Genomic DNA, 24091 nt, shown 5'->3' on the forward strand with positions numbered 1-24091 from the left:
AGATAACCTCAATCATAGAGCAAAGTACCTAAGTTTTGAAAAAAAAACTGTTTTAGTTGTGGGTTGAAAGCGGCAAAATAGTGCAAGACAGGAATTCCAGAGCCACCCTAGATGCTAGAAACATTTAAAACACTTGTTATTTCTAGGTCTACGTCAATAGCTATAGGAATATTTAAAAGTATCTGTTAAAATTGCAAAATAAATAATTAATTTTACATTAACGTCATCTTCTACCTTCTAAATGTTAAAGAAATTAGATCCGACTTTTCCATGAGAAAACCTGAAATTTTACAATATGTTTGTCCTATTTATTTATTTATAGTTCTCCGCTTTAAACTTGAAAACTTTATGTGTCGCTCCAATTTATTTATATTCGTTGTGTCAGCACTAAAACCTTTTTATCGTGAAAATAAAAACCAGCAATAGTCGTGCTTCATACAAAATTCATTTTTGAATCAAGCAGCCGTTGAGTTGGCCACGTGACGCTCTTCCTGCTCACCCCCCGTGACATCCCTTATCTCTCCCATTACACAAATTATTCCCCGCACCAATCGTCCAGTTTTAATCAAAATTAAACCTGAATAAATTATAACTCCCAACAAAATTAAAACGACAAATGACCACAAATTAATAACTCAATCGATTACGACCTAACAGAACAAATCAATTACGTTATTGCCGCCGAATTAATTACTCGGATATGACAGAAAAAATCAACTCGTCGATCAATCCAATTTGAATAACTTATCAATGATTAGGTTTATTCGCGACCAATGAGAATATGGCTCGTGCTTGGATGACGCCCAGGCGACTCGAGCGACGAATCGAAGCGATGGAGAGCTTCAAATGGGCGGGTCGAATGGAATGAATCAGGCACGTGTTTCATATTAGATTCGCGTCGGATTCTACCTGGTGGGGTGGCGAAGTGAAAAGTTATACCTGTGGAGATTGTCAGATGTTTTCAGTCAGGTGTAACGTACCATCGACGCAGCATGGGTAGTTAGATTTTTTACCAAGTGCTACGTAATTTTTGATTTCGGCACGTGATTCGAGATTTGGAAATGTGAATGATTGGTCAAAGACAACAGAAGCTGTTGTGATTGGTAGTGACAATTGTGATAGTGTTTTGTTTGAAGTATGGTAAAAAATTGGTGAGGCGAAAGACGCGATTTTTCTCAAAAGGTAAGAAAATCATGTTTTATCGATTTCCATCCAATCAAACAAATTGACCAACGACTGACCCATGAACCTATAAGTAGACATTATCTAAAAATACATTTCTGACAAATTACCATGTACAGCACCATATCGAATGCAAATCAGCACATCTCTGTAAACAACATAAAAAGAACAATTTATTACCAGCAATTAGGTAGTTCAAACCCATCATTTTTCGATCCACGTGTCAGGGAATCTATTGTTGTTGTTTCTTGAAATTGATTATTACGGTCAACTGAGCCTTGACTTCATAATTCAGAAGAATAAAAAATTGTTTGCGTATAGAGAGGCAATTAAGAGATTTTCTCAGGAGCTTTTGAAAATGACGCAAAAGGAAACTAATTTGTTGTTATTCGTTTCATTAAAAAAGTCGAAAAAATAGTATAGGAAACACGTCATTTTGAATTTTCTAGATCAGAAGAAAATCATTATGAAATAAGATATATTTGACAATCAAGGATTAAATTTTCAAACTGAACAAGTTGGGTATAATTTAAATTTAATCCTCCATTAAATTTAGTTCCAATGAACAACTTAACGTTAGTTTTCATGAATTTGACAAACCCTCCTTTAAAATGGTAAAAAATGCGCTTAAAAATGTTAAAATCAGATTATAAAAAATAAGGGAAAACAGAAAGGAACATCGTATTCAAAATATTCAAAATTATTCTAAAATAAAAGAAAATAAACTGTTGTAAACATGAATATTGCTTTGAAGTTTAATTAATCAGAATTTATTAATTTGTTTCATTTCTAAAAATACCATTTTTAAAAAACAAAATATATTTTTTTGAGTTTCTTTCAATCAAATTTTTTCACATTCTGTAATCGGAAAATTTTTATATTCGAAATAAAATTACATGTCCAAAAATAGCAACTGTTTTGTAATCTTTCTTAATAAACTTGAACAGCAAGTTGAATTTCTTATTCAAAATTAAAAACAATTTAAAAAAAAAATACTTAAATTAATTGTCTTCTAAAATTAGAATTTAGGTATCTTCAAAAAGTCAAAAATAGATATGCAATAACTTTATTTATTATGAAATTTAAGAAAATCAATCGAAAAGCTTGAATCCAAAATTTTGAATAAGATTCCAAAAATTCATTTTACAGTCAAAATTGTATCCAGTTAATAAAAATTAAATTGTAGATAGAAATTAATTAAGAGTCTCGAAAATATGCGTCAAATTAATTTAGACAATAAACTTTAAATAACACGAAAAATTTAACTGTGCGAAATTAAATTGTTTTAAATTTTCACCATGGAATAAATCCTGTTAAACACGCGATCAATTATTTAAATGCCAGTGCAGCTTAACCGATAATAAATAAAGAGCACACGTATTGAAATTTAAAATAAAATATGCGTGTGAATGACGCTGGGACATAAGTTTAACGACCAATCGCTTATCTTGATTACAAGATTGATGTGAACGTCCGATGCAAAAATACGATGTGATCAATTTATTCCCATCCCGAAAAGGTATTTTATGTCCCATTTCCGTGTCGCCCCCTTAAACAAACACGATATCGGCGTCCAAATGTCGCAAGAGCCCCCCGTGAATCAATTATAAACAAAGACATCCAACCGTTGATCAGTCGCGTGTTGATTTTGGCCCTCTGTCCGATTGTGACTCGCCACTAATGTCCATTTCCGTACATTTACAGTAAAGCAAAGCAATTACTGGGCAATCTCGGTGATCAATAGACGAAATTGTCGCGTGAGTGCCCCTGGGGATGTAAACAGCATTAGCCCCGACACCATTGATTCACATTACTATCCTTTTATTTCGCAGGATGCCACGTCTGGCGGTTTTGTCGACGTACAGCAGGAACGAGACACCGTCGTGCAGTCCTGCGAGCAGCCCCGTCGCAGGAATTTCGTCAAGAAGCGCCAGTCCGGTGTCACCACGACACAGCGCCTTTTCTCTAGTCTATCCCAAGTATTTCAACAGGAATAAGAACTACTTGGTTGACGGTGAGGAGCAGGAAAGCTGTGAAATTCCTGCGAATCAACGCCGTTTTCGTGTTGCAGGAATGAGCGCGTTGATGTACGCCAATTCGTTCAACACTCTAGTACCCGCCCCTTACAACCCTTACGTCTGGCATCCGCTTCCGGGGCTTTTCCTGCCGTATTCGGAGAAAATGGATTCGTTGAGTCCGGAGTCGGAGCAAGCTTTCACCCCGGAAAAGGTCAAGATTGGTAAGTTGCGGCCTCGATTAAGCACTGTGTTTCTTAACAGCTTAACAATTCAATTTCTTTCATTAATAATTGATCGTGTAATAACGAATGGGAATTGGAATAAATAATCGACAATTATATAAAGTGAAATCGATTGTGTTTTATACAGGTTATGAAAAATTATTGGGAACGAGAGTGGGGTTTTATCGGGCAATTATGGGGTTTTTAGGTTCGGACGAAGGCTGTTTAGACTTATCGGACTAATTGCTGCTTTAATCTTGCCCCCGGTTTATTTACTTGACAGTTGACAGAGTAGAAACTATCGCCGCGCCGGTAATAAACTAGGAAAATCGGTTCGAAGAAATTAATTGCACTGTTTTAGTACCCATTAAAATTATGTCGATATCCCTTGCTAAAAATACTTAAAATTCAGTTTTCTTTAATTACAGACGATTATATTCAATAGAAATTCAAATTAGAAATACATTGTTGATTAGGCTTTAAAATTTTACATTTTTATGAAAACTTCCACTCAAATGATCATGGAGTTTAAACGATCATTAAAACGTTCATTTTAGCTTCTAGCTGTGTATCAAGAAGTCAAGTTAAATTTTTAATTTTATTTTATGATCCATAAAATTAACGATTAGATTGTCAGGTTTAAACCTTCAGATTAAAATCATAAATTTATAATTTATAACTAGACACTTAAATTGAGATGCTAATCGTTCGTGGTAAAATTAAAACCATAATTTTAATATTTTTCAAAATTATTTGTGTTGTTTACTTATAATTGGCTACGATACTTACTATTAAATTTTTATTTTTAATTTTCCTATTATCGTTTCCACATTTTCCAATTGTTCAGAAAGTTCTAAAACTTCATATTAAAATTATTTAATTTGTAGTTAATTTTGTAACTATTTAATAATCAGATCAAACACCCTCGAAAGCAGTAAAATTACTCGAGTTTCTGATTTTAAAAATGCCAAAAATAAAATTTTCTAATTTTGTTTTTGTTTGGTACATTCAATAAGAAAACTAAAGATTGTATGCTATCCAAATTTATTGCCATATAAGGAAAATTACCGAAGTTGCAGGTTTTAATAAAATATTTGAAATTTTTGACTCATGGCTCTCGCCCTCAAAGTTAAACTTCTAAAATTGGTGTCTTTTTGGGCGATATTTTTATAACTTGGTACACTCAATAAAAACAACTAAAAATAAAAAGCTCCCTAAATTTTATTCCCGTATAGTCAAAATTACCTGAATTACAGGCTTTAATAAAAAAAATGTTAAAAAATATATTTAAAGTAAAAATTTCTATAATCTGTCTTTTTTACCTCTCTTTTACCATTCTTTTGTAAATTAGTACACTCAATAAAAAACAACGATAGTAAGCTCCCCAAATTTCATTGCCATATAGGCAAAATTTCCGGAATTGCAGACTTTGATAAAAAGTTACAAATTTTTGGTTCAAAGTAAACATTTCTAAAATAGGTTTTTTGACCAGTAAATATTTTTTTAATTTGATAAATTCAATAAAAAGATCAAAGACAGTAAGCTCTCCAAATTTCATTGTCATATAGACAAAATTACCAGAATTAATTAATTAAAAAATTGATTAAAAAAGTTAAAAATTTTTGGTTCAAAGTAAACGTTTCTAAAACATGTTTTTACCCAATATTTTTAAAATTTGGTATACCTAATAAAAAAAACAAAGATAGTTAGCTACCCAAATTTTATTGCCATATAGCCGAAATTACTCGAATTGCAGTCTTTTTTGATAAGGAAGTTCAAACTTTTTAGTTCAAAGTAAACATTTCTAAAATATGTTTTTTTGGCCGATAAGTATTTTTGTAATTTTTTTTAATCAATAAAAACGGTTAGAAATCTGCCTTCCTAAGTTTTATTATTATAGAGCCAAAATTGACAGAACTGTAGCTTTTGATAAAAAAAGTTCGACATTTTTGGTTCAAAGTAAACGTTTTTAAAATATTTTTTTTTACCCGATACTTTTGTAACTTGGTAAACTCAGTAAAAAAACCAAAGCTAGTAAGCTTCAAAAATTTCATTGCCAAATAGCCAAAATACCCAGAATTACAAGCTTTGAGTTAAAAATTGTTGATGTTTACTTTGTCCAATATTTTTAAAATTTGCTAAGTATGTACGCTCAATAAGAAGACCAAAGATAGTTGGCTCCCTAAATTTCATTGCCATATAGCCAAAATTATCGGAATTACAAGCTTTGATAAAAAAGTTCAAAATTTTTATTTCAAAGTAAAAATTTCTAAAATGTCATTTTTGCCCGATATTTCTGTAATTTGGTAAACCCAATAAAAAGACCAAAGCTTGAAGCTTCCCAAATTTCATTGCCATATAGCCAAAATTACCGAAATTACAAGCTTTGATTCAAAAAGTTCTTGGTTCAAAGTAAACATTTCTAAAAAACATGTTTTCTTTGCCCGATATTTTTAAAATTCGGTAAACTCAATAAGAAGATCAAAGACAGTTGAATCCCCAAAATTCATTATCATAGAAACAAAATTGACAAAAATACAGCTTTCGATCAAAAAAGTTCGAAATTTTTGGTTCACCTCAAAGTAAAAATTTCTAAAATGTGTCTTTTATCCGATATTTTTTAAATTTGATGCACTCAATAAGGAAATCAATGAGAGTAAGCTCCTCCAATTTCATTGTCATATAGCATAAATTATTGAAATTACAGGCTTTGATAAAAAGTTTCAAATTTTTGATACAAAGTACACTTCTAAAATCTTATTGTCTTATTTCTCTTATAGTCTTGTTTACTCGATATTTTTATAATCTGGTACAGTCAACAAGAAGATCAAAGATAGTAAGTTCCCCACATTTCATGGCCATGTAGCCAAAATTACCGGAATTACAGACTTTGATGGAAAAAGTTCAAAAATTTTTAGTTCATCTTCAAAGTAAAAATTTTTAAAATTTATTTGTTGAGGTCCCATATTTTTGTTATTTGGCACATTCAATAAGAAGATTAAAGAGAATAATTTCCCTGAATTTCATAGACATAATTCTAAAATTATTATAATTATATAAAGTTTATATCTGTTGTTCTCTAATTTTGAAGTTAATTCCTAAGTCAAAAAATTAGATGACACGTGTGACTGATGACAATCACAATTAGCTTCAGAAATGTCAAAATTAACAAACAGTGCTACCAACACGTAAAAAAGCACCACCTACTCAACTTAATACTATTTAAAAAAATCGCCAACTAGATCACACATCCATGTTTATCACGTGCCGACTTTACAATTTCCATCGAATCGCTTATGACTCAATAATGGTGGAATATCAAGCAACTGTTTGCAGCTAATTAAGTCTGCTATAAATGCATGGCACAAAATAAACCCCCATGTAATTATCAAGCGTGTTTTCTCCACAGAAGACGACGTCCCCCTCAACCTGTCCCTGAAAGGTCGTTCCCGCAGCCACAGCATATGGTCTCCTGGAAGTTTATGCGAACAAGAGATGAAATCAGTGGTCAAGGCCGATTCCAGCCTACCAGTCGGTTCTCCCAAACCCCCTGAATCCCGTTGGAAATGGGAGGGAGACAAAGACACCCAAAGTCGCGTCCCCACGATCGGTCCCGGGGGTGAAAAGCAGTTCGTGGTGAGTTGAATGTCGTAGACGAAATGTTTTCCCGTGATTACACGTTAGAGAGAAAAAAGGATTTGAAGTTTTCTACTTTTCCACATATATTATGCTTTGTATAATATTATATTGAATGAACCAACCCCCTGTTATTTAAATAATGTGTTATTTCCTAACAATCGAAACAAAGGAAGCCCCCCTTTATCTTCTCCGCATTAATATTTCAATAATGATATCGTGACAAGAACAATACGCCTGCATGGCTAAAGAAAACAAAATAACTAGACATTTTGTAATTACAAAACAATTAAATCGACGTTAGAAATCGCTTCATTTCCCTGAATTATTCCCGGGATGATTAAAAATGTCGACAGGGCCGTATCCACACACAACCTCTAATTAAATAGAAACCACCCCAAATACAACGATAGGCGTTTTATTTTTTCTTGTTGTCGTTTTTATTTCACACGAAATTTATTTTTTAAACGCCTCTTCAATACTATAATTACAGCCCACTGCAGACCCGCAATTATCATTGTTTTTATTATCGGCTACATTTTATGAAATTAGCCGTTTTAATAAAATAGGAGCAATTATAAAGCGGCTCCCGGTACAATAATTGGAACTCGATAAAATCAAGGAGGAATAAATCCAACCATGAGACAAATACAAACTTCTTTATTTATTGCATCTGACATAGTTCGAATTATTGGACTTCAGAAGTCGATGACACTTCCGGTGTTAATTTTCGGGGCAATTAAAAACGGATATGGCAGACTTTCACTAAGACAAGGTGTTTGTTTAAGCAATTATGCCAAAAGCTGTGTGCGGTTGGGGCGGGCAATTGCGGGAATTTAAGCTTTCTCCGTCGGGAAGAATTAATTAAAAATAATTATGAACCTTGGGGACTTTTTAAAAGGTGCAAGGAATTTATGCAAACTTGGCTACCGCTCGCGATATAAAATTCGCTTGCGGGGAAAAACAGCAACTCCCTCGACTCGTCATGAATCATGACATTAAACGTGATTCATATTTATTCTCCCAATCCGCCCAACTTCTCACTTCGTCCTTCGACTCTCATAATTTATGCTCGTTTTTCACCCCGTGACATTTGAAAATTTTTAAAGTAGTTAAATGCCAAGAAACAAAAACCATCAATAAATAATAGATGAGCCCTCGATTCAACTTTAATGATGATTTGATTGATTGTGGTAACAGAATGCACTCACTCATCGACTGATTTTACCCCATTCGTTGAACACGTAAAAAATTCATAATCTCAAAGTTTTAAATAAATTTAGTTAGCAACAGATTTCAGTGTGATTTATCTCGATCGAAGGGTTTGAATTTGTAATGAGAGAGGTCAACTTTATCGACACCTACTTCCAACTCCAAACTCTATTTCGACGTTGAATTACGTGGCGTCCAGGCTTAAAAATATGTACATATCTGCATAATTAACTCGAATGCATTATTAAGGATCAGAGAGCGCGAAAAGACGAAAATAAAAGCGATTTGATGCGTTAATCCGAAATCGATACACGCAGCGACTGATCAACGGGAGATTTCAACAACACAGAGATACGCTTAGATTTAATAGGTACAATTTCCGATTAAGGCCCTCTGCATTATTTATGAAAACATTAGCCCTAGAAATAGTCTGATCATTACTGACTCGGCTATGATTTAGACTGATGTAGATTTAATGTCATAAACTTCATCGGTCTGGAAGTTCGCCTTGCCTGACGTACATTATTGATGCCTCAATAACAGACATCAGTTGAATAATAAAGTCTTACTTTATTAAAAAACTAAAAGGGTTTCTCTACGACGCGAATAATCAATTCCGTTCTACTTCTTCGTTTAACGCCATTGTTTTTATTAGATTAGAAAGCTGTAATGAAGAGGGTAAATGGTCTTCAAACAAACCGTGTTTTAGCTGGAAAACTAGACGTGGACAAACTTTTAGACGGCAGGAATGTGATATTGTTGGTGTAATCAGGGTATTATCGATTTTATAAACAATCACGAGCACAAAATAATAGAGTGCCTAATGTTTTTCCTGAAGATGCATTAAAGGGGGCAAAACGATGAGTTCGATTCGCTCAAACTTCACAGTAAATTCTGCTCTAACTGCACTTTTTTATTAACCCTTTAACTGTTGTAAACGTTTTGACATTTTTCTCAGAAAAATTTTTGGAACAAAAGTAAGCGGATAAGACGAATCGAATAAATAGATTCACATTTACGTGACACTTCCGGTTCTGCTTGCTTATTTTAAATAGAACACCCTATATTTTATTGCATTTTTGAATTCTATATGTAAATTAAAGATGACTTTCTACAGTATGTCCCCGGATTGAGTTCACAAGAGGAAAAAAAACGTTATTTTTAATTTTGCAAAAAATGTCAAAAGACTGAAATTTGTTCCTTAACTCAACCAATTTCCACTATTTGATTGATCCATTACCTGTTTTAGCACATAGTTCAATTCTAACTCGTAATCCTTTAAGACTTTCGAATTTTCACAAGTATTGTTAAGGTGCAATTGCATTTTTTTCCAATTTATTAATGCTGACACATTATTGGGTAAATTTTTCTTTAATCTTTAACGCACTATTTGATATTGTGAATCCACAGCCTGCTATTATTAAATACGATTACAAAATTTAATAAATAAAAATAATGAAAAAATTAATTTTAAGAGTACAAACTAATAATTTTGAAATTTTAATTGCAGATTTATCTGTTTTTGAAATAAGCAAAAAATTTTCTTCCTTTGTCATATTTTTGTAAAATGGAAAATAAACTTTTATTCCCTCTTGTGAACTCAATCCGGGGACATACTGTATATACCGTGCTATACCTAAATTGTATCATTCCTAAAATATTTCGATTTTTCAAAAAAAAAATAAATTAAATTTGCATTACAAAAAAAAATATTTCCACAAATATTTTTGAGAATTTTTTATTTCTATTAGACCTCCAAATTTGTTTACAAAAAATCCACATAAAATTGAATTGTCACCATTCCAAAAAGCATGCTTAAAAAAATTACAAACAAAAGAGTAAAAACACTTCTTTTTTCCGTATTTTTTGTAGGAAATTTGTGTCCAATAGATAAAATTTTATTGTTCGTTTGTATTGTGCTTATTTTCCAATTAACGTGCCGATTTTAAAATAGATTATAGGGTACTTATTTTGGAAAAAAAATTCACTTCTGTTGTGCAATTGTTTTTACAAAAATCAAGATATCTCTGAAATGGTTTAATTTAAGTATAGCACATTATACATAAAGTCACCCTTAATTTAGATGTAGAATCTGAAAATGCAATAATGTATATGATGTTCATTTTAAATAAGCAAGTTAACTAATACTTCCGGCATAACCGGACGTGTCACAACACGTAAATATTGTCATTCGATTTGTCTTATTCGCTTATTTTTATTCCCAAAATTTCAAATTCTCATCTTTTGTAGTTTATGAGAAAAATGTCAAAACGTAAATATACATTTATGACAGTTAAAGGGTTAAGAAATTCAAAAATCTTTGAATTAACTTCTTATAATGTCAGGGTTAAAGGATTTCAGATTAAAATCCGAGATTTTCTTTTTTTTTAATTTTGGGTACCTTGCGATTTTAAAGCCTCATTTCCACGGTCCGTTCTAGAGAGAACAGAATTTGATTTACGATGGAATTTGAGTTATTGCACCATATTTTGCGGTCAGAAAATTTGCAAATCCTATTGCACCCTTGGTTTACAATCCTCTGTTCCGATTCGGGCGGACAAGCTGGTTGAAACGCCGAACCACCACACGGACTGCTACATTTGATGATAACCAACATATTTAATTACTCCAATTCTTTTAATTTAAACACTAATTTTTTATCATAATGTTAATAAGGTAAATAACACGTATAAATGTGGATTAATTTTAATAAACATGGCGATAAATGTAGATGAACCAATTTAATTCCTGCATTGAAATTAACAGAACCATTGTATGAAAACAAGCGGGAATGAATGCAGGTATGTACGTTTCTTATCTCTGTGAGTGGATTAACCTTTTTGAAATAACCGACAAGTCTGTATTTTTGTGGATTTGGTTATTACCTGAGGATTTGAATTTTTAATTTCGTTCTATGAATTGAATTTTTTGGATATTAGTGAAACTTAACCATACATATTCACGTAATAAGTAACTTGAAGTATAAATAAAATGAAATAAATTCATGAACATTCTGTTCTGGTTCAAACGAACGAACCATCTTGTCTGTTCGACATCGGTTCGGCGGACATTTCAACACAGAACCAAGACAGAACGCACCGGACAGTTCAACACAGAACGCACAGAATCATTGAAATTAGACGCTCCTCTAGAGAAAACTTTGCAAAAAATCAATGCATTTCAGAATTTTTTTTTAATTAATCTCGTTAAATAGGATAAAAATTACTGGATTAGATTACTGGATTTCAGTTGATGATTCCTGGCATTATTTTACTGGTGGAAAAGTTATTTTAACATTAAACTAATATTGCAATGAAATATACAAAATTATTGTATGAAAACAGGCTAGAATGAATGCAGGTAGGTAGGTTTCTTATCTCCGTAAGTGTATTTACCCTTTTGAAGTAACCGACAGGTAGTATTTTAGTAGATTTTGTCCGACTCATTACCTGATGATTTGAATTTTTAATTTCGTTCTATGAATTGAATCTAACCTACAATACAAAGTTTACTGCTTCAATTGAACGAACTATTTTGTCTGTTCGACATCGGTTCGGCGGTCATTTCAACATAGAACAAAACATAGAACGCCCAGAATTGATGTTAAAATAACTTTTCCACCAGTAAAATAATGTCAGAAATTATCAATTTAAATTAAGATTTTATTTATTCCTTCTTAACGTGAAACAAAAAATCTAAAATGCATTGTTAATTTGCAAAGTTTTCTCCAAAGGAGCGGCTAATTTCAATGATTCTGTGCGTTCTGTGTTGAACTGTCCGGTGCGTTCTGTCCTGGTTCTGCGTTGAAATGTCCCCCGAACCGATGTCGAACAGACAAGATGGTTGGTTCATTTGAACCAGAACAGAATGTTCCTGAATTTATTTCATTTTATTTATGCTTCAAGTTACCTATTACGTGGATATGTCTGGTATGTTAATTTCACTAATATCCAGAAAATTCAATTTATTGAACGAAATTAAAAATTCAAATCTTCAGGTAATAACTGATCAAATCCACAAAAATACAGACCTGTCGGTTATTTCAAAAGAGTTAATCCACTCACAGAGATAAGAAACGTACTTACCTGCATTCATTGACGCCTGTTTTCATACAATGATTCTGCATGTAAATTTCAATGCTGGAAATAAGTACGTTCATCTAGATTTATCGCCATCTTTAAAATTAATCCACATTTATATGTAGGTATGTGTTATTTACCTTATTAACATTATAATAAACAAATAGTGTTCAAATTAAAAGAATTGGAGTAATTAAACTTGTTGGTTATTCTCAAATGTCCGTGCGGTGGTTCGGCGTTTCAACCAGCTTGTCCGCCCGAATCGGAACAGAGGATTGTAAACCAAGGGTGCAATAGGATTTGCAAATTTTCTGACCGCAAAATATGGTGCAATAACTCAAATTCCATCGTAAATCAAATTCTGTTCTCTCTAGAACGAACCGTGGAAATGAGGCTTAAGAATACAAAAGGAACGAAATTTAATTTATACAGGGTCCAGCAACACTTGTGTCCACCCCCAAAATCGTCTTTCATTTTAAAGATAAAATTTTTAAAATTTGCATACGCTCAAAGTTGATAAAGCTCTAGAAGCTGCCGCAAAAATTTGTTTTTTATCACTGATAGTTTTGGCGTCGCGGCGCCTTTAAAATGTAATTTTTAGCTGTGAGAGTTTGTCTAATTTATATTTTTTTTCAATATAAATATGTTAAAAATATCTCAGTTGTCATTTTAGATTTGATGCAAAATTTGAGGAAAAAATGCTGTTTTATCAAGTTTGCTTCCAATTTCATTACGTCAAAATTGAAAACTACGTTTACACCCATCTGTCAACATTTTGTGACATCTGACAATGACATCTATCCTTTGATTCGCTTTAGATTGTAACAAGTCTTACTTGGTGAAATTGTTGTTAATTAACGATTTCTGGTGTCCATAAAGTGCAACATGCCCGAGTTAATCAGACTTGACCTTCATGCAGAAGAATGAAGTGACTTGTGAAATTTTGGTGTAAACGTAGTTTGTCACTGCGCCGTCATAATTTTGAAAACTTGGTGGTTTTGTAGATTTCGAGCTCTTTTATGCGAATTCAAGCCAGAAAACGGCGAAAATCAGCGAGAAATCGTCGTTTTGCATCGAAATAAGCGGATTTCTCTAAGAATTTTAATGATTTCGTGCAGATTTCTGCTGTTTTCTTGCAATTCAGCTGTTGAATCTTGATAAAAATTAGTGGTTTTATAGATTTCGAGCTCTTTTTTGCGAATTCAAGCCAGAAAACGGCGAAAATCAGCGAGAAATCGTCGTTTTGCATCGAAATAAGCGGATTTCTCTAAGAATTTTAATGATTTCGTGCAGATTTCTGCTGTTTTCTTGCAATTCAGTCGTTGAATCTTGATAAAAATTTGTGGTTTTGATAAAACAGCGATTTTTTCGCAACACAATTTGCATTAGATTTAAAGTAAAAACTCAAATTCTTGTGTCACAGTTATGTTGAAAAAAACTTAAATTTGCGAATATTTTCGCAAAAACTCAAAAATCGCTAAAAATTATACTTCTTAGGCGTCGCGACGCCAAACAAACCGTGATAAAAAACAAATTTTCAAAATTTTGTCTTTAAAATTAAAGACGATTTTAGGGGTGGACACAAGTGTTGCCGGACCCTGTATAATCAAAAAATTGTAAAAATATCTTTCTCTCTCGATTGAAGTTTCAAATAATCTAGAAAAATGTTGGAAACAAAGAAAAGAGGCCGATGAGAGAAAATTTAAATCAGAGAAAATGAGAAAATTTAGGAAAACCACGAGATCGAGAAATTGTAGGCCTCTAATAAATCCCAAAAAACAATCAAAACTCATACAAATTGAGAAATCGAGAATGTCAAAAAAAATAGAGAAATCAAGGGCTGGAAAATGTCTATAGAATCCTAGAATTCTAAAAAAATCTGTGAAATCGAAAGAATTCAGAAAAACCTCAGAATCAATGAGAATCTAAAAAAATAATTCAATGTAAAGTTATGAAAAAAAATAAAGCAGAAAAATTTTGTAATTTTAAAATCCAAAAAACTGATTTGAAGCCCCGAAGCTGCATCAGTTTTCACCACTTGCCCGAGGAAAACGTGACCTCTTGGTCTTCCTCAAGTTCGCGCCCTAATTAAACAAATTGAGCATGACTGTTCTTTCCACCCGCTTAAGGGGATTCTTCCGGGGTAGGCGAAACGTTTTTTCCATATTTTGGCCACATTTTTTTGTACTCTGTCTTGAATTTTTAATATGGTGTCCTTAAAATACACTTAATTGGAGTTACAAGAAGAAACGTTTAAAAAAATGTATCTAACTATTTTAAAATATTTTTTTATTAAAATGGAAATACAAAATTATTGCTTTTTGTAAATTTTGGCTCTGCTACCCGAAAGAACTTTTTTTTTTAAAAGGTTTTTATAAATCGAGTTAAACAAAATTTGTACAAATAAATGAAAGAAATGGAAAATAAATTAAATCAATATCTCTCAAGTTTACGGAATTAAATTCTGGTATGGTACAACACGACTTGTGTCGGGCGGAGCATAACGGCACATGTGTCCATCAGCATCCTTGTCTTTTTGCTTGCTATTCTCTTTGCATTTGGGTCTCTTTTATTTAGAGATGAAAGAAATAGTCTATAACACTCAACCCTGAGTCATAAGGTAATAACACTACTGTACCGGGCCAAAATCGATATTAATTATGAAGCTACAAATTATTTTTTTTTGTACATGTAGAGAAAACGGGGCGCTTTAAATTGAGGTAACCAGTTTTAATCTAGTGCTAACCATATGTTATTTAAACGCCAAAAATGACGTTTTTTTCAAAAATAAAAATTGACAAATCGGTGGCAAACTTAACCTATTATGTTTCTTTTATTGCCAAAACTATGAAAATAAAATCAAAATGTGAATTAAAGATGTAACGAGATATTTAATAATTCTTAAAAATATTTTTAATTTGTGACAATTGCTTCTGAAACGCTCCTTGGGTGATTTATGATAGGCAATATTTTTACCCATCTTGGGACAAGAAGCGTTGAAGTATCCGGAAGATTAGCAAGGGTCTGGCCAGGATAAAAGTGTTACCTATCATAAATCGCTTATTAGTTTGCGGTTCAGAAGCAATTGTGGTAAATTAAAATTATTTTTAAGAATTATTAAATGTCTCGTTACCACATCTTTTAATTCATATTTTGATTTCATTTTATTTCAATCATTTTAGCTTCATAATTAATACCGATTTGGGGTCGTTACATGAGTGTTGTCGGATCCTGAATGTACAATCAAACTGTAACACAGGACAAAGAACAACCGCTAGATTTATGAGTGAAAAAAAGTTTCTCTAATAATAATAATTGAACCGGAACAGGGTATTAACAGGACTGCAGTTGTAAATACGTTTCCGTGAATAGAGAAGAATATTGTTCCATTTTTTTCCTTACATGGAACTAATACCTAAATGAAATCCTTAGAAAAAGGGTTGGAAAGCAGACACAAAAAAGTTTGGAGCACAATTTCGTTTTAACGAAACTACATTTATTTTAAACTGTCATAAAAGAAAGGGTAAAAGTAACAGTAAATTCAAAGTCTTCGGGTGAGGGTGTCGCACTGTTCATTTCTTTAGTATCATCATTTGATCTTGAGTCAGTGTCGTCATTTGATCTGGTATCAGTGCGCGTGTTATAGAAGTGAAATAAAGTTTTAATTTTTGTTGTGCGAGAAAATAAACCACAATGAATAGAAAGGACAAAACTCCCTATAAACAACTTAGTGTTAAAAACAAGATGAAACGGTAAGCTTTCGCAATTGTTAAGATTCTATTAAATGAACTAAATCGATTCAATTATAACCTAACAGGCTTCGTGATTTGAAGCAAAGGAATTCTTCAGAATCTCTTTTCGTAGAAAATAAAGAGAATGCAGTACCTTCTTCCTCGCAAAGTGAAGCAGAAAACCTGTAAGTGTAAATAAAAAAATGAAATAAATATGAGTACATTCAACGAAACTCAGTAATCTCATTGACTAAATTAAATAATGTCTATTTAACAGATCTGACAAAAATGAATTTATTGTCGAACCTTTCGTGGAAGAAGAAGATATAAGTATTTCTGGAAGGCGAATTGTGGACATAGAATACTTTTTAAAGAACATATTGGACATTAATGACCATAAACCTTTTGATTGCAACATAAGCCATATGAAAATAATTTCAGAGAAAAGAGTTGCATTCTTCAGTGAATTTACCTTACAATGTGAAATGTGCAATATTAAACGAAAACTTTGTACAGAAGAGAATAACATTGACGAAAAAATAAACATCAATTCTGCGGCAGTATTAGCTACTTTGAGCACAGGAATTGGTCATTCTGCGATAAATCAAATTAGTGGAGCGTTGAATTTACCTCCAATGTCTTATCGTCAATATGCCAAACACCATAGCATTTTATCTGAGGTGATATTAGAAACCGCATGGTCTTCGATGGAAGAAGCAGGAAAGGAGGAATCAGAACTAGCAAGAGAAGTTGGAGACGTGGATTCACAAGGTGTACCTATGATAACCGTCATCGCAGATGGAGCATGGTCAAAACGATCATATAAAGTCAATTACGACGCTCTTTCGGGTGTTGTAAGTGCTAAATGAATATTTTTTCATAGTTTATTTAATATTTGAAATATTACAGGCCTGCATAGTGGGGGCAAGAACTGGAAAACTTCTTTTCATTGGCGTTAGAAATAAATATTGTCCCGTTTGTGACCGATCAACAGTAAAAAACATTCCAACTCCAATCCACAACTGTTTCAAAAACTGGACTGCTTCTTCTACGGGGATGGAATCAGACATAATACTTGAAGGTTTTAGACAAAGTATGGCAATGCATGGACTTATGTATACACAACTTGTGGGAGACGGAGACAGCAGCGTTTTTAAAAAACTTTGTGTTGCGAGACCATATGGACATAAAGTGGCGATTAAAAAAATTGAGTGTGTTAATCATTTACTTAGAAATTACTGCTCTAAACTTAGGGACCTGTGTAAGCTAAGATTCAGTTCGAAAAAGACTTTAGTACCTCCAACTCTGCGTAAATGTCTCAACAATAACATATTGAGACTAAGAACTGCTGTGAAGAAGGCAATTTCGTATAGAAGAACAGAAAAAATTTCTTTGGAAGACCAAGTGGCTCTTCTGACAAAAGACATCATCAATAGTCCAAAACATGTTTTTGGATTACACGATTGCTGTGATAGTTACTTTTGTCAAGGAAAGAAAGACAACGAAGTAAATTTAGTTCCACAGATGATAGAGTCTGGAATCTTCGAAGACATAGAAGCCTGCGGGAAAAGACTGGTTCAAAATGCCCACAGCTTAATTTTGAATATGAAAAATAATGCCGCGGAATGTTACAATGCAATAATTTGTAAATTCACAGGAGGGAAAAGGATAAATTTTTCTATAAAAAATAGTTATGCAATAAGATGCAATGCAGCAGCTATTGCTTATAATAAAAAAAGTAACTATTTTTCGACTATTTCAAAAAACATGACCGGACGAAGCCCAGGAAAGTACGCAAAAATGTACATTGCGAGCGTGAAAAGAAAATCTGCTTACAATAAAGCTAGGAGGCAGTTGTTTCCCCGATATAAAAAGAAAAAAACTGTTGCACCACCTGATGAAGATTACGGGATTCAAATGGACGAAGAAGAATTTTTAAAAAAACGGCAGGATTTATTGACAAGTTTGGAAAAGGACGCTGAACAAATAAAGTTTATTGAAAAAGAGACACGAGGACAAACCGCTAATACTAGGTGGAAGGAAGAAAGAAGATACCGATTGACTGCCTCTAATTTCGGCACTGTGTGCAAATTACGAAATTCAACAGACCCAAAAAAATTATGCCAAAACATTTTGTCGAGTGAATTTAGAAAGAGCGCTGCCATCAAATGGGGATCCGAAAACGAGAGTACTGCGAAATTATTATTCCAAAGACAGTTTGGGGTTACCGTTTCAGATTGCGGACTTTTTATTGACAAAGACAATAACTTTCTTGGTGCTAGCCCGGATGGAATTATTGACAAAGACAACATTTTAGAAATCAAGTGCCCTTGGTCAATAAAGAACACAACCCCTCAAGAAGCAAGCCAGGAAAAAAAATTAAATTACTTGGTACGAAATGATGGAAATCTCCAGCTGAAACGAAACCATCAATATTTTTACCAAGTACAAGGACAGCTGGCCATCACAGGAGCGAAATATTGCCACTTTATGGTTTGGACTCCTTGTGGATTTTTTGTTGAAAAGGTAAAATGTAAACATTAATTAATTAACGATATTTATGTATTCATTTATTGTTCCAGATCGAATATGAGCAATCATTTTGGGATACAATGCTGCCTAAACTAAAAAAATTTTACCTAGAATCAATGGCCCGTGAAATTTTAAAATAAACAATTGAAAAATACTATGTATCAATTTTGTTCAATATATGTATTTTTTATGCTTATTATTCTATTTACCATAGACCTACACACCAGCATCGTAAACTCCCATTCATCCCTCAATGCTCATCTGGCTAATTTGTTATGGTCAGGTCAGAACCATTTTTCGACCAATAACAGGGAACTTGAAAGTGTCGAATTTCAGTTCTCTAAATGTTTGTATTACTTTCTTTTTCTTACATACTGGTTGCACCATTGCTTATTCACAACTTAAGTGATTTCTGCCAAATTACAGTGCCCTGCCCACAAAAAATCTGAATACTGTTCGACTGCGAAGATCCCCTTAACCAAACCCATGTTTTCAGTGCCAACAGTGTGGAAAATCCTTCAAGCGTTCGTCGACGCTCACCACGCACCTCCTCATCCATTCGGACACGAGGCCTTACCCATGCCAGTACTGCGGAAAGCGCTTCCACCAGAAATCCGACATGAAAAAGCACACGTATATTCACACAGGTGAGTTTCGAGAAAAGTTCTCGTCGAAAATTACCATGAAAGCTAAACAAAACTTTATCGTCAGGATTGGTCATTTCGACTTGAATAATTCATGGAAAAAACTTGTGGGAAATTACCGAGATGTGGGTTTTCATTCATGATAACTTCATTTCAAGTGTCAGGGCCGGAGTTGATGAAAAAATCGTCATTGTTGTATTGTCTTCATGGTAATATCGACGACATCTGATTGATAACGTTAGCAAATGATTCATAAATCTGGCGCCCACAATCACCACCGACAGGAACAATTAATTATTTATTTAAATGGGGTGGACGATGCGTTACATGTGCGCTAATGGAGGTTCGCGTGTCTGGAATATCCACTAACGACATGTGTTTTTCGTGCTTTTTGTTGGGGGCGCAGCGGCGGCAATCACAACATTGGAGTTTTTAGGCGAAAGAGAAAACTTCGCACGCGTTCTCTGGCGATTTTGACAAAATTCAAGGCGAAACAAATCTGGACAGTTGGCTGTCAGATGATGACAACATGTGGTCATTATTACGAAATGGTCATTACCATTAAGGCCTCATATTTTTGCGTCATCCACTAGTAGTCACTTCCCGAACTATTAAATCGTTTTATTGCTTTCGATCATGCACTTTTCCGATTTTAAACGACATTTTCAATTGTGTGGAGGTTAACAGAGGGGAAATATTAATAAGCAAAGTGATACGCAGTCAACTGTAACTGTGTAATCTAAGCAAATCAAATAAATGCTTGAATTAATAAAGTAAATTTTATGGAATCGAGTGCTTTATTTGATTAGGTAATCGTTCGACCAATGAAATGATAATAATTGTGTTAAAGGCTGTTTGTTTGGTTTGGAGGAGAAAAGAAAACGAAAACGTGTTCATCGCGTTGTGGGAATAAATAATATAAATTTCTTATCACACCAAAAATAGCACGTTTGCCTATTGATCCTTGCACCTTGCTGCAGAAAATAGAATTCTACACGAACAAATTAGAATCAAGTTAGACGTTTCTATAAAAAACCGATTGTAAATCTTATAAAATAATAACGACGTCTCGTCGATAATAAGTTAGAAGTGAATAATTAATGCTCGCAAGTATAGTTTCGCAGCAGTGTCGCTGCTTCTATCAATAATCCAAGAAGTGTGTCGCGATCAAAGGCCTCAAACGTCATACCCTACCAATCATACACTTGGTAATATATGTCATACTTTCCAAGATAAAAACCCTAACGTTATGATTATGACTGTTTGTTGTGTCGACGGTTATCGCGAAAAAACACCAATTGTGGACTCCAATTAGCTCGAAAAACCTCCATAGCCAAGGCGATTGTTTTCGATAATTTAAAGGCAACGTAATTTGCAGTTGTTTATTTATGCAAATGCCCGATCGATTCGTCTTTAGGGTAATCAGAGGGGCATTTTCATATGGCTTAGTGAAAAACTATGTCCGCTGTATTAGTGTTATCAGATGGAAAATATCACTTGTCAAACGGATAATTTCGTAATTGCCTTGTATTCCTCAGCGGACATTTACATAATTTATATGCCGTTACGTATGGACATGCTGGCTAAAAATAAACAAAACATGGGAACATTTCTCAAATCTTTTTCGACGCAGAGGGCGAAAAGGCCTTGATTTTGACAATGACGATAATCGCCCGCATGCACAAAATCACCTGGCGGTTAATTGATTCGGTTTTCGGGAAAAACCTTGAAATTTGGTGTAGATAAATTGGAATAGAAACATTCGGAAAAAAATTATGAATACCTTTCATTATTAATTATCCGGCTCATTGCTATCAGTCCACATTTCCGAAAATTTTTGGGTGTAAATCAGGCTTTCAAATCTTTAGGGAGAAAATTAGGGGAAAATTGAATGTAGCGATTTTGAGGTTAACACGTTGTCAAAGTTGAGTGTATTAAAAAATAAATAATCAAAAATTTGTTGCAAAAGAAAGGTTTCAATAGAGATTTTCCAAGTTTTGGCAATGTTGTGCAAGACGATTAGGTTCTACGCATGCCACAGTTGCGTCAAGGTCAAACGCTTTTACTGCCAATTGTTACTGATGAAAATCGCTAGGGGCTGCTGCCAACTTTACTTTTTAATAAGTGGACCGATAGTAATGAGCCCTAGCATAGTTTGTACGGTGAGAGATTGAATGACAGAAAAGTCACTAAATCTACGCGATAAAAAGTGTACCATACGCGCGAAATTTAAAATAACAAAATAACCCCAGTTACTGACAACCCTGTCAACCCATTTCGCGTAGGAATTTAGTGTTTTTAGTGTATTTTGTGGCATAATTTGCTACCAACCTATATTTCAACTGTCGAAATATCCCAATCTCTCACCGGATAATCTATATACTTCCAATATAAATTTCAAATCACGCGCTCTCAATGACAGATGACACTTTTCAGTCAAAATGACATTCCGTTCAGTGCAAACTGTCATATTGTGAGCGGGAAATTTAATTATTAAAATTTTAAAGCACCACCTGGTGACAGTAGAATGTTATTTTATCAACGCTTAAGCTAAAGTCCAGCTCATTGCTGTCCACTCTCCTGTATAATCACCTGTAAATTTTCTAAAATTCTTGGGTGTAAATCCGGCTTTCAATTCTTAAGAGAAAAAATTAGGGAAAAACTGAGTAACGATTTTTGGGGTTAACACGTTGTCAAAGTTTGGTGTTGGTGTTTTTAACCTTAAAAAACCTTTTTGGTTAAATAAATTAAAGATTAGTACCAAAAGAGAGATGTAAATAAGGATTTAACAAGTTTTGGCAAACTTGCGCAAGACGATTAGCTTCCTAAGTCCGTTTTTTTTTTTTAAAAACACCAACACCGCACTTTCCCACCACTTTACAACCGGCAACGTCGTCGGTGGTGACTTTTTGGTGATAAAATCAAATAGGTTAGTTCCCTAATTGACAATTTGATTACACAAAACGGCTTTTCAGGCTGTGCCGAGTCTTTTCACTATTAAGTCCTTTGATTTGCAATCCAATAGGCTGTAAAAGAAACGTTGTTAAGGGAAACACTGCCTAATTTTCAGAAATGTCAAAGATTTGACAACTATTTTCTCACCAAAAGTCTCCCTAGGCAACGTTGCCGGTTGTAATGCAGGCGAAGATTGAGGTGTTGGTGTTTTTTTTTAAACGGAGTTTACTCCTCACTTATTTTGAATACCGCATTTCAAGGTCATAATTTGTGACAGTTGTAGAGCTTTTCGACAAATTTAAGAGGATTTATGTATTGAAAACAATCACGAACAGGTCTTTGGGTGTTCCAGTACTCGTTTATGCTCAATTCAATGGATAAATCTTCTCAAATTTGCCGTAGAGCTCCACAATTTTCACAATAAATAAATGTGGAGTACATGTTGATTACATGCAACATTTATTGTTCATTCCAAATCAACTCATACAGCTCAAAGTTGGCAACACTGCAACATAATCCAAATAACAGTTTAAAACGGTAGCAATAAACAATCAATAATTTACCCATTAATCACTTCCGTGGCAGAAATCGTTACGATCCACCTAATTATCGCTTACAATGGGCCCACAAAAGCCCAAAGCCGCCTCTGCCCCGCCTAATCAAATTAGACACCTCAAGTGTAAACGCACCTTCATCTCAAATGACATTTGTCTCGCGTACCTACTTGATCAAAATACGAAGCTTCGAACAAAACCACTTTAATTTTTAACCTCCAAATTGCAAATTCAACTAAATTCAACTAAATTCAACTAAATTCAACGATTACAATAAATAAACAAGGAAGGGCCTACCTGTGCTCCGGTTTCCGTTTTCCATTTTCCGTAATTTTTAAAACTGATTTTTGTGAGCTGGAAAATTTGAAAAGTTTGATTTTCACTTCACACGCGAAAAACCGTGATTCTAGTCGATGTTTGCACTGTTTTATTAACAGGAAATGAAACGATTTTGGAACAAATAGCTCAAATAGCACATAAAAAACGACGCGAGATGAAATTGTACGCAGCAAACTTCGGGACCATTCGGGAACTCGTGGTCAAGACGGCGCGCGATTTGAATGATGTTCGTTAAAATGTTAGGAATTTGAATTTTGCATTTCCTCCATGTTGTACATTTCCGCCCTCACATTTGTGCTCTTTTTCCAGGCGAGAAGCCGCACAAGTGCGTCGTGTGCTCGAAGGCCTTCAGCCAATCATCCAACCTTATCACCCACATGCGCAAGCACACCGGTTACAAGCCCTTCTCGTGTGGCCTTTGTGACAAGGCTTTCCAACGCAAAGTCGACCTCCGCCGACACCGGGAATCTCAGCATCCCACAGTCCCCGAATCTGTGATCTACTGCAAAACAGAAGAAATCAAACAAGAAGTGAGCAGCAGCAGCTGAAGAACTCTTCGAATGCCACTCGCGACCCGTGACTGCGGTGCCATCCTGTAAATACGTAGTGGAGGACTTGGGACCAGTCTAGTCTGAGACGAATGCCAGTTGTTACCGTCGTGCAAAGTGCAAACTCAAAATTTTCGGATTCGATGCTGTGATTGGAGATTTGCGACTGTATAAATTGCACTCTTGTTCCATATTTGCACTTTTTGTTCGGAGAGTTTTACTGAAGGCTTTCCAAGAAGCGAAGGCTGTTAGTAAAACTTCATACAGCTTTCAAGACCAAAGAGAGATGTAAGTAGGTTGGACGGTTTTAGGTTTACGATTGTACATAGCTAAGAATGTAATGGGTGCCTTGAATTGTTAAAAACATTCAACGTTAAAATTTGTAAGGGTGAAAGGGTTATAAGGGTGAAATGTATTTAATTTTTTTAAATAATTGTGTA

At 34.0% G+C, this 24091-nt stretch overlaps 1 protein-coding gene across 2 annotated transcripts; it reads left to right on the plus strand.

Moving 5' to 3' along the window:
• The first annotated feature begins 919 nt into the window (after positions 1-919).
• Positions 920-23830, plus strand: LOC148175490 (uncharacterized). Of its 2 annotated transcripts, XM_088036462.1 has the most exons (6): positions 922-1182; positions 3015-3196; positions 3254-3421; positions 6831-7057; positions 19108-19258; positions 23413-23830. In XM_088036462.1, the coding sequence occupies exons 2-6, from the start codon at positions 3016-3018 to the stop codon at positions 23649-23651; spliced, it is 966 nt and encodes a 321-aa protein (XP_087892588.1). In that variant the 5' UTR covers positions 922-1182; position 3015; the 3' UTR covers positions 23652-23830. The 2 variants fall into 2 exon arrangements, with proteins under 2 accessions (XP_087892587.1, XP_087892588.1); XM_088036461.1 differs by having other exon boundaries at positions 920-1182; positions 3015-3421.
• The last annotated feature ends 261 nt before the right edge of the window (positions 23831-24091 follow it).

Source organism: Gnatocerus cornutus, chromosome 5, assembly GCF_029298725.1.
Source record: "Gnatocerus cornutus isolate USDA-ARS CGAHR chromosome 5, icGnaCorn1.1, whole genome shotgun sequence".
NCBI classification, from domain to species: domain Eukaryota; kingdom Metazoa; phylum Arthropoda; class Insecta; order Coleoptera; family Tenebrionidae; genus Gnatocerus; species Gnatocerus cornutus.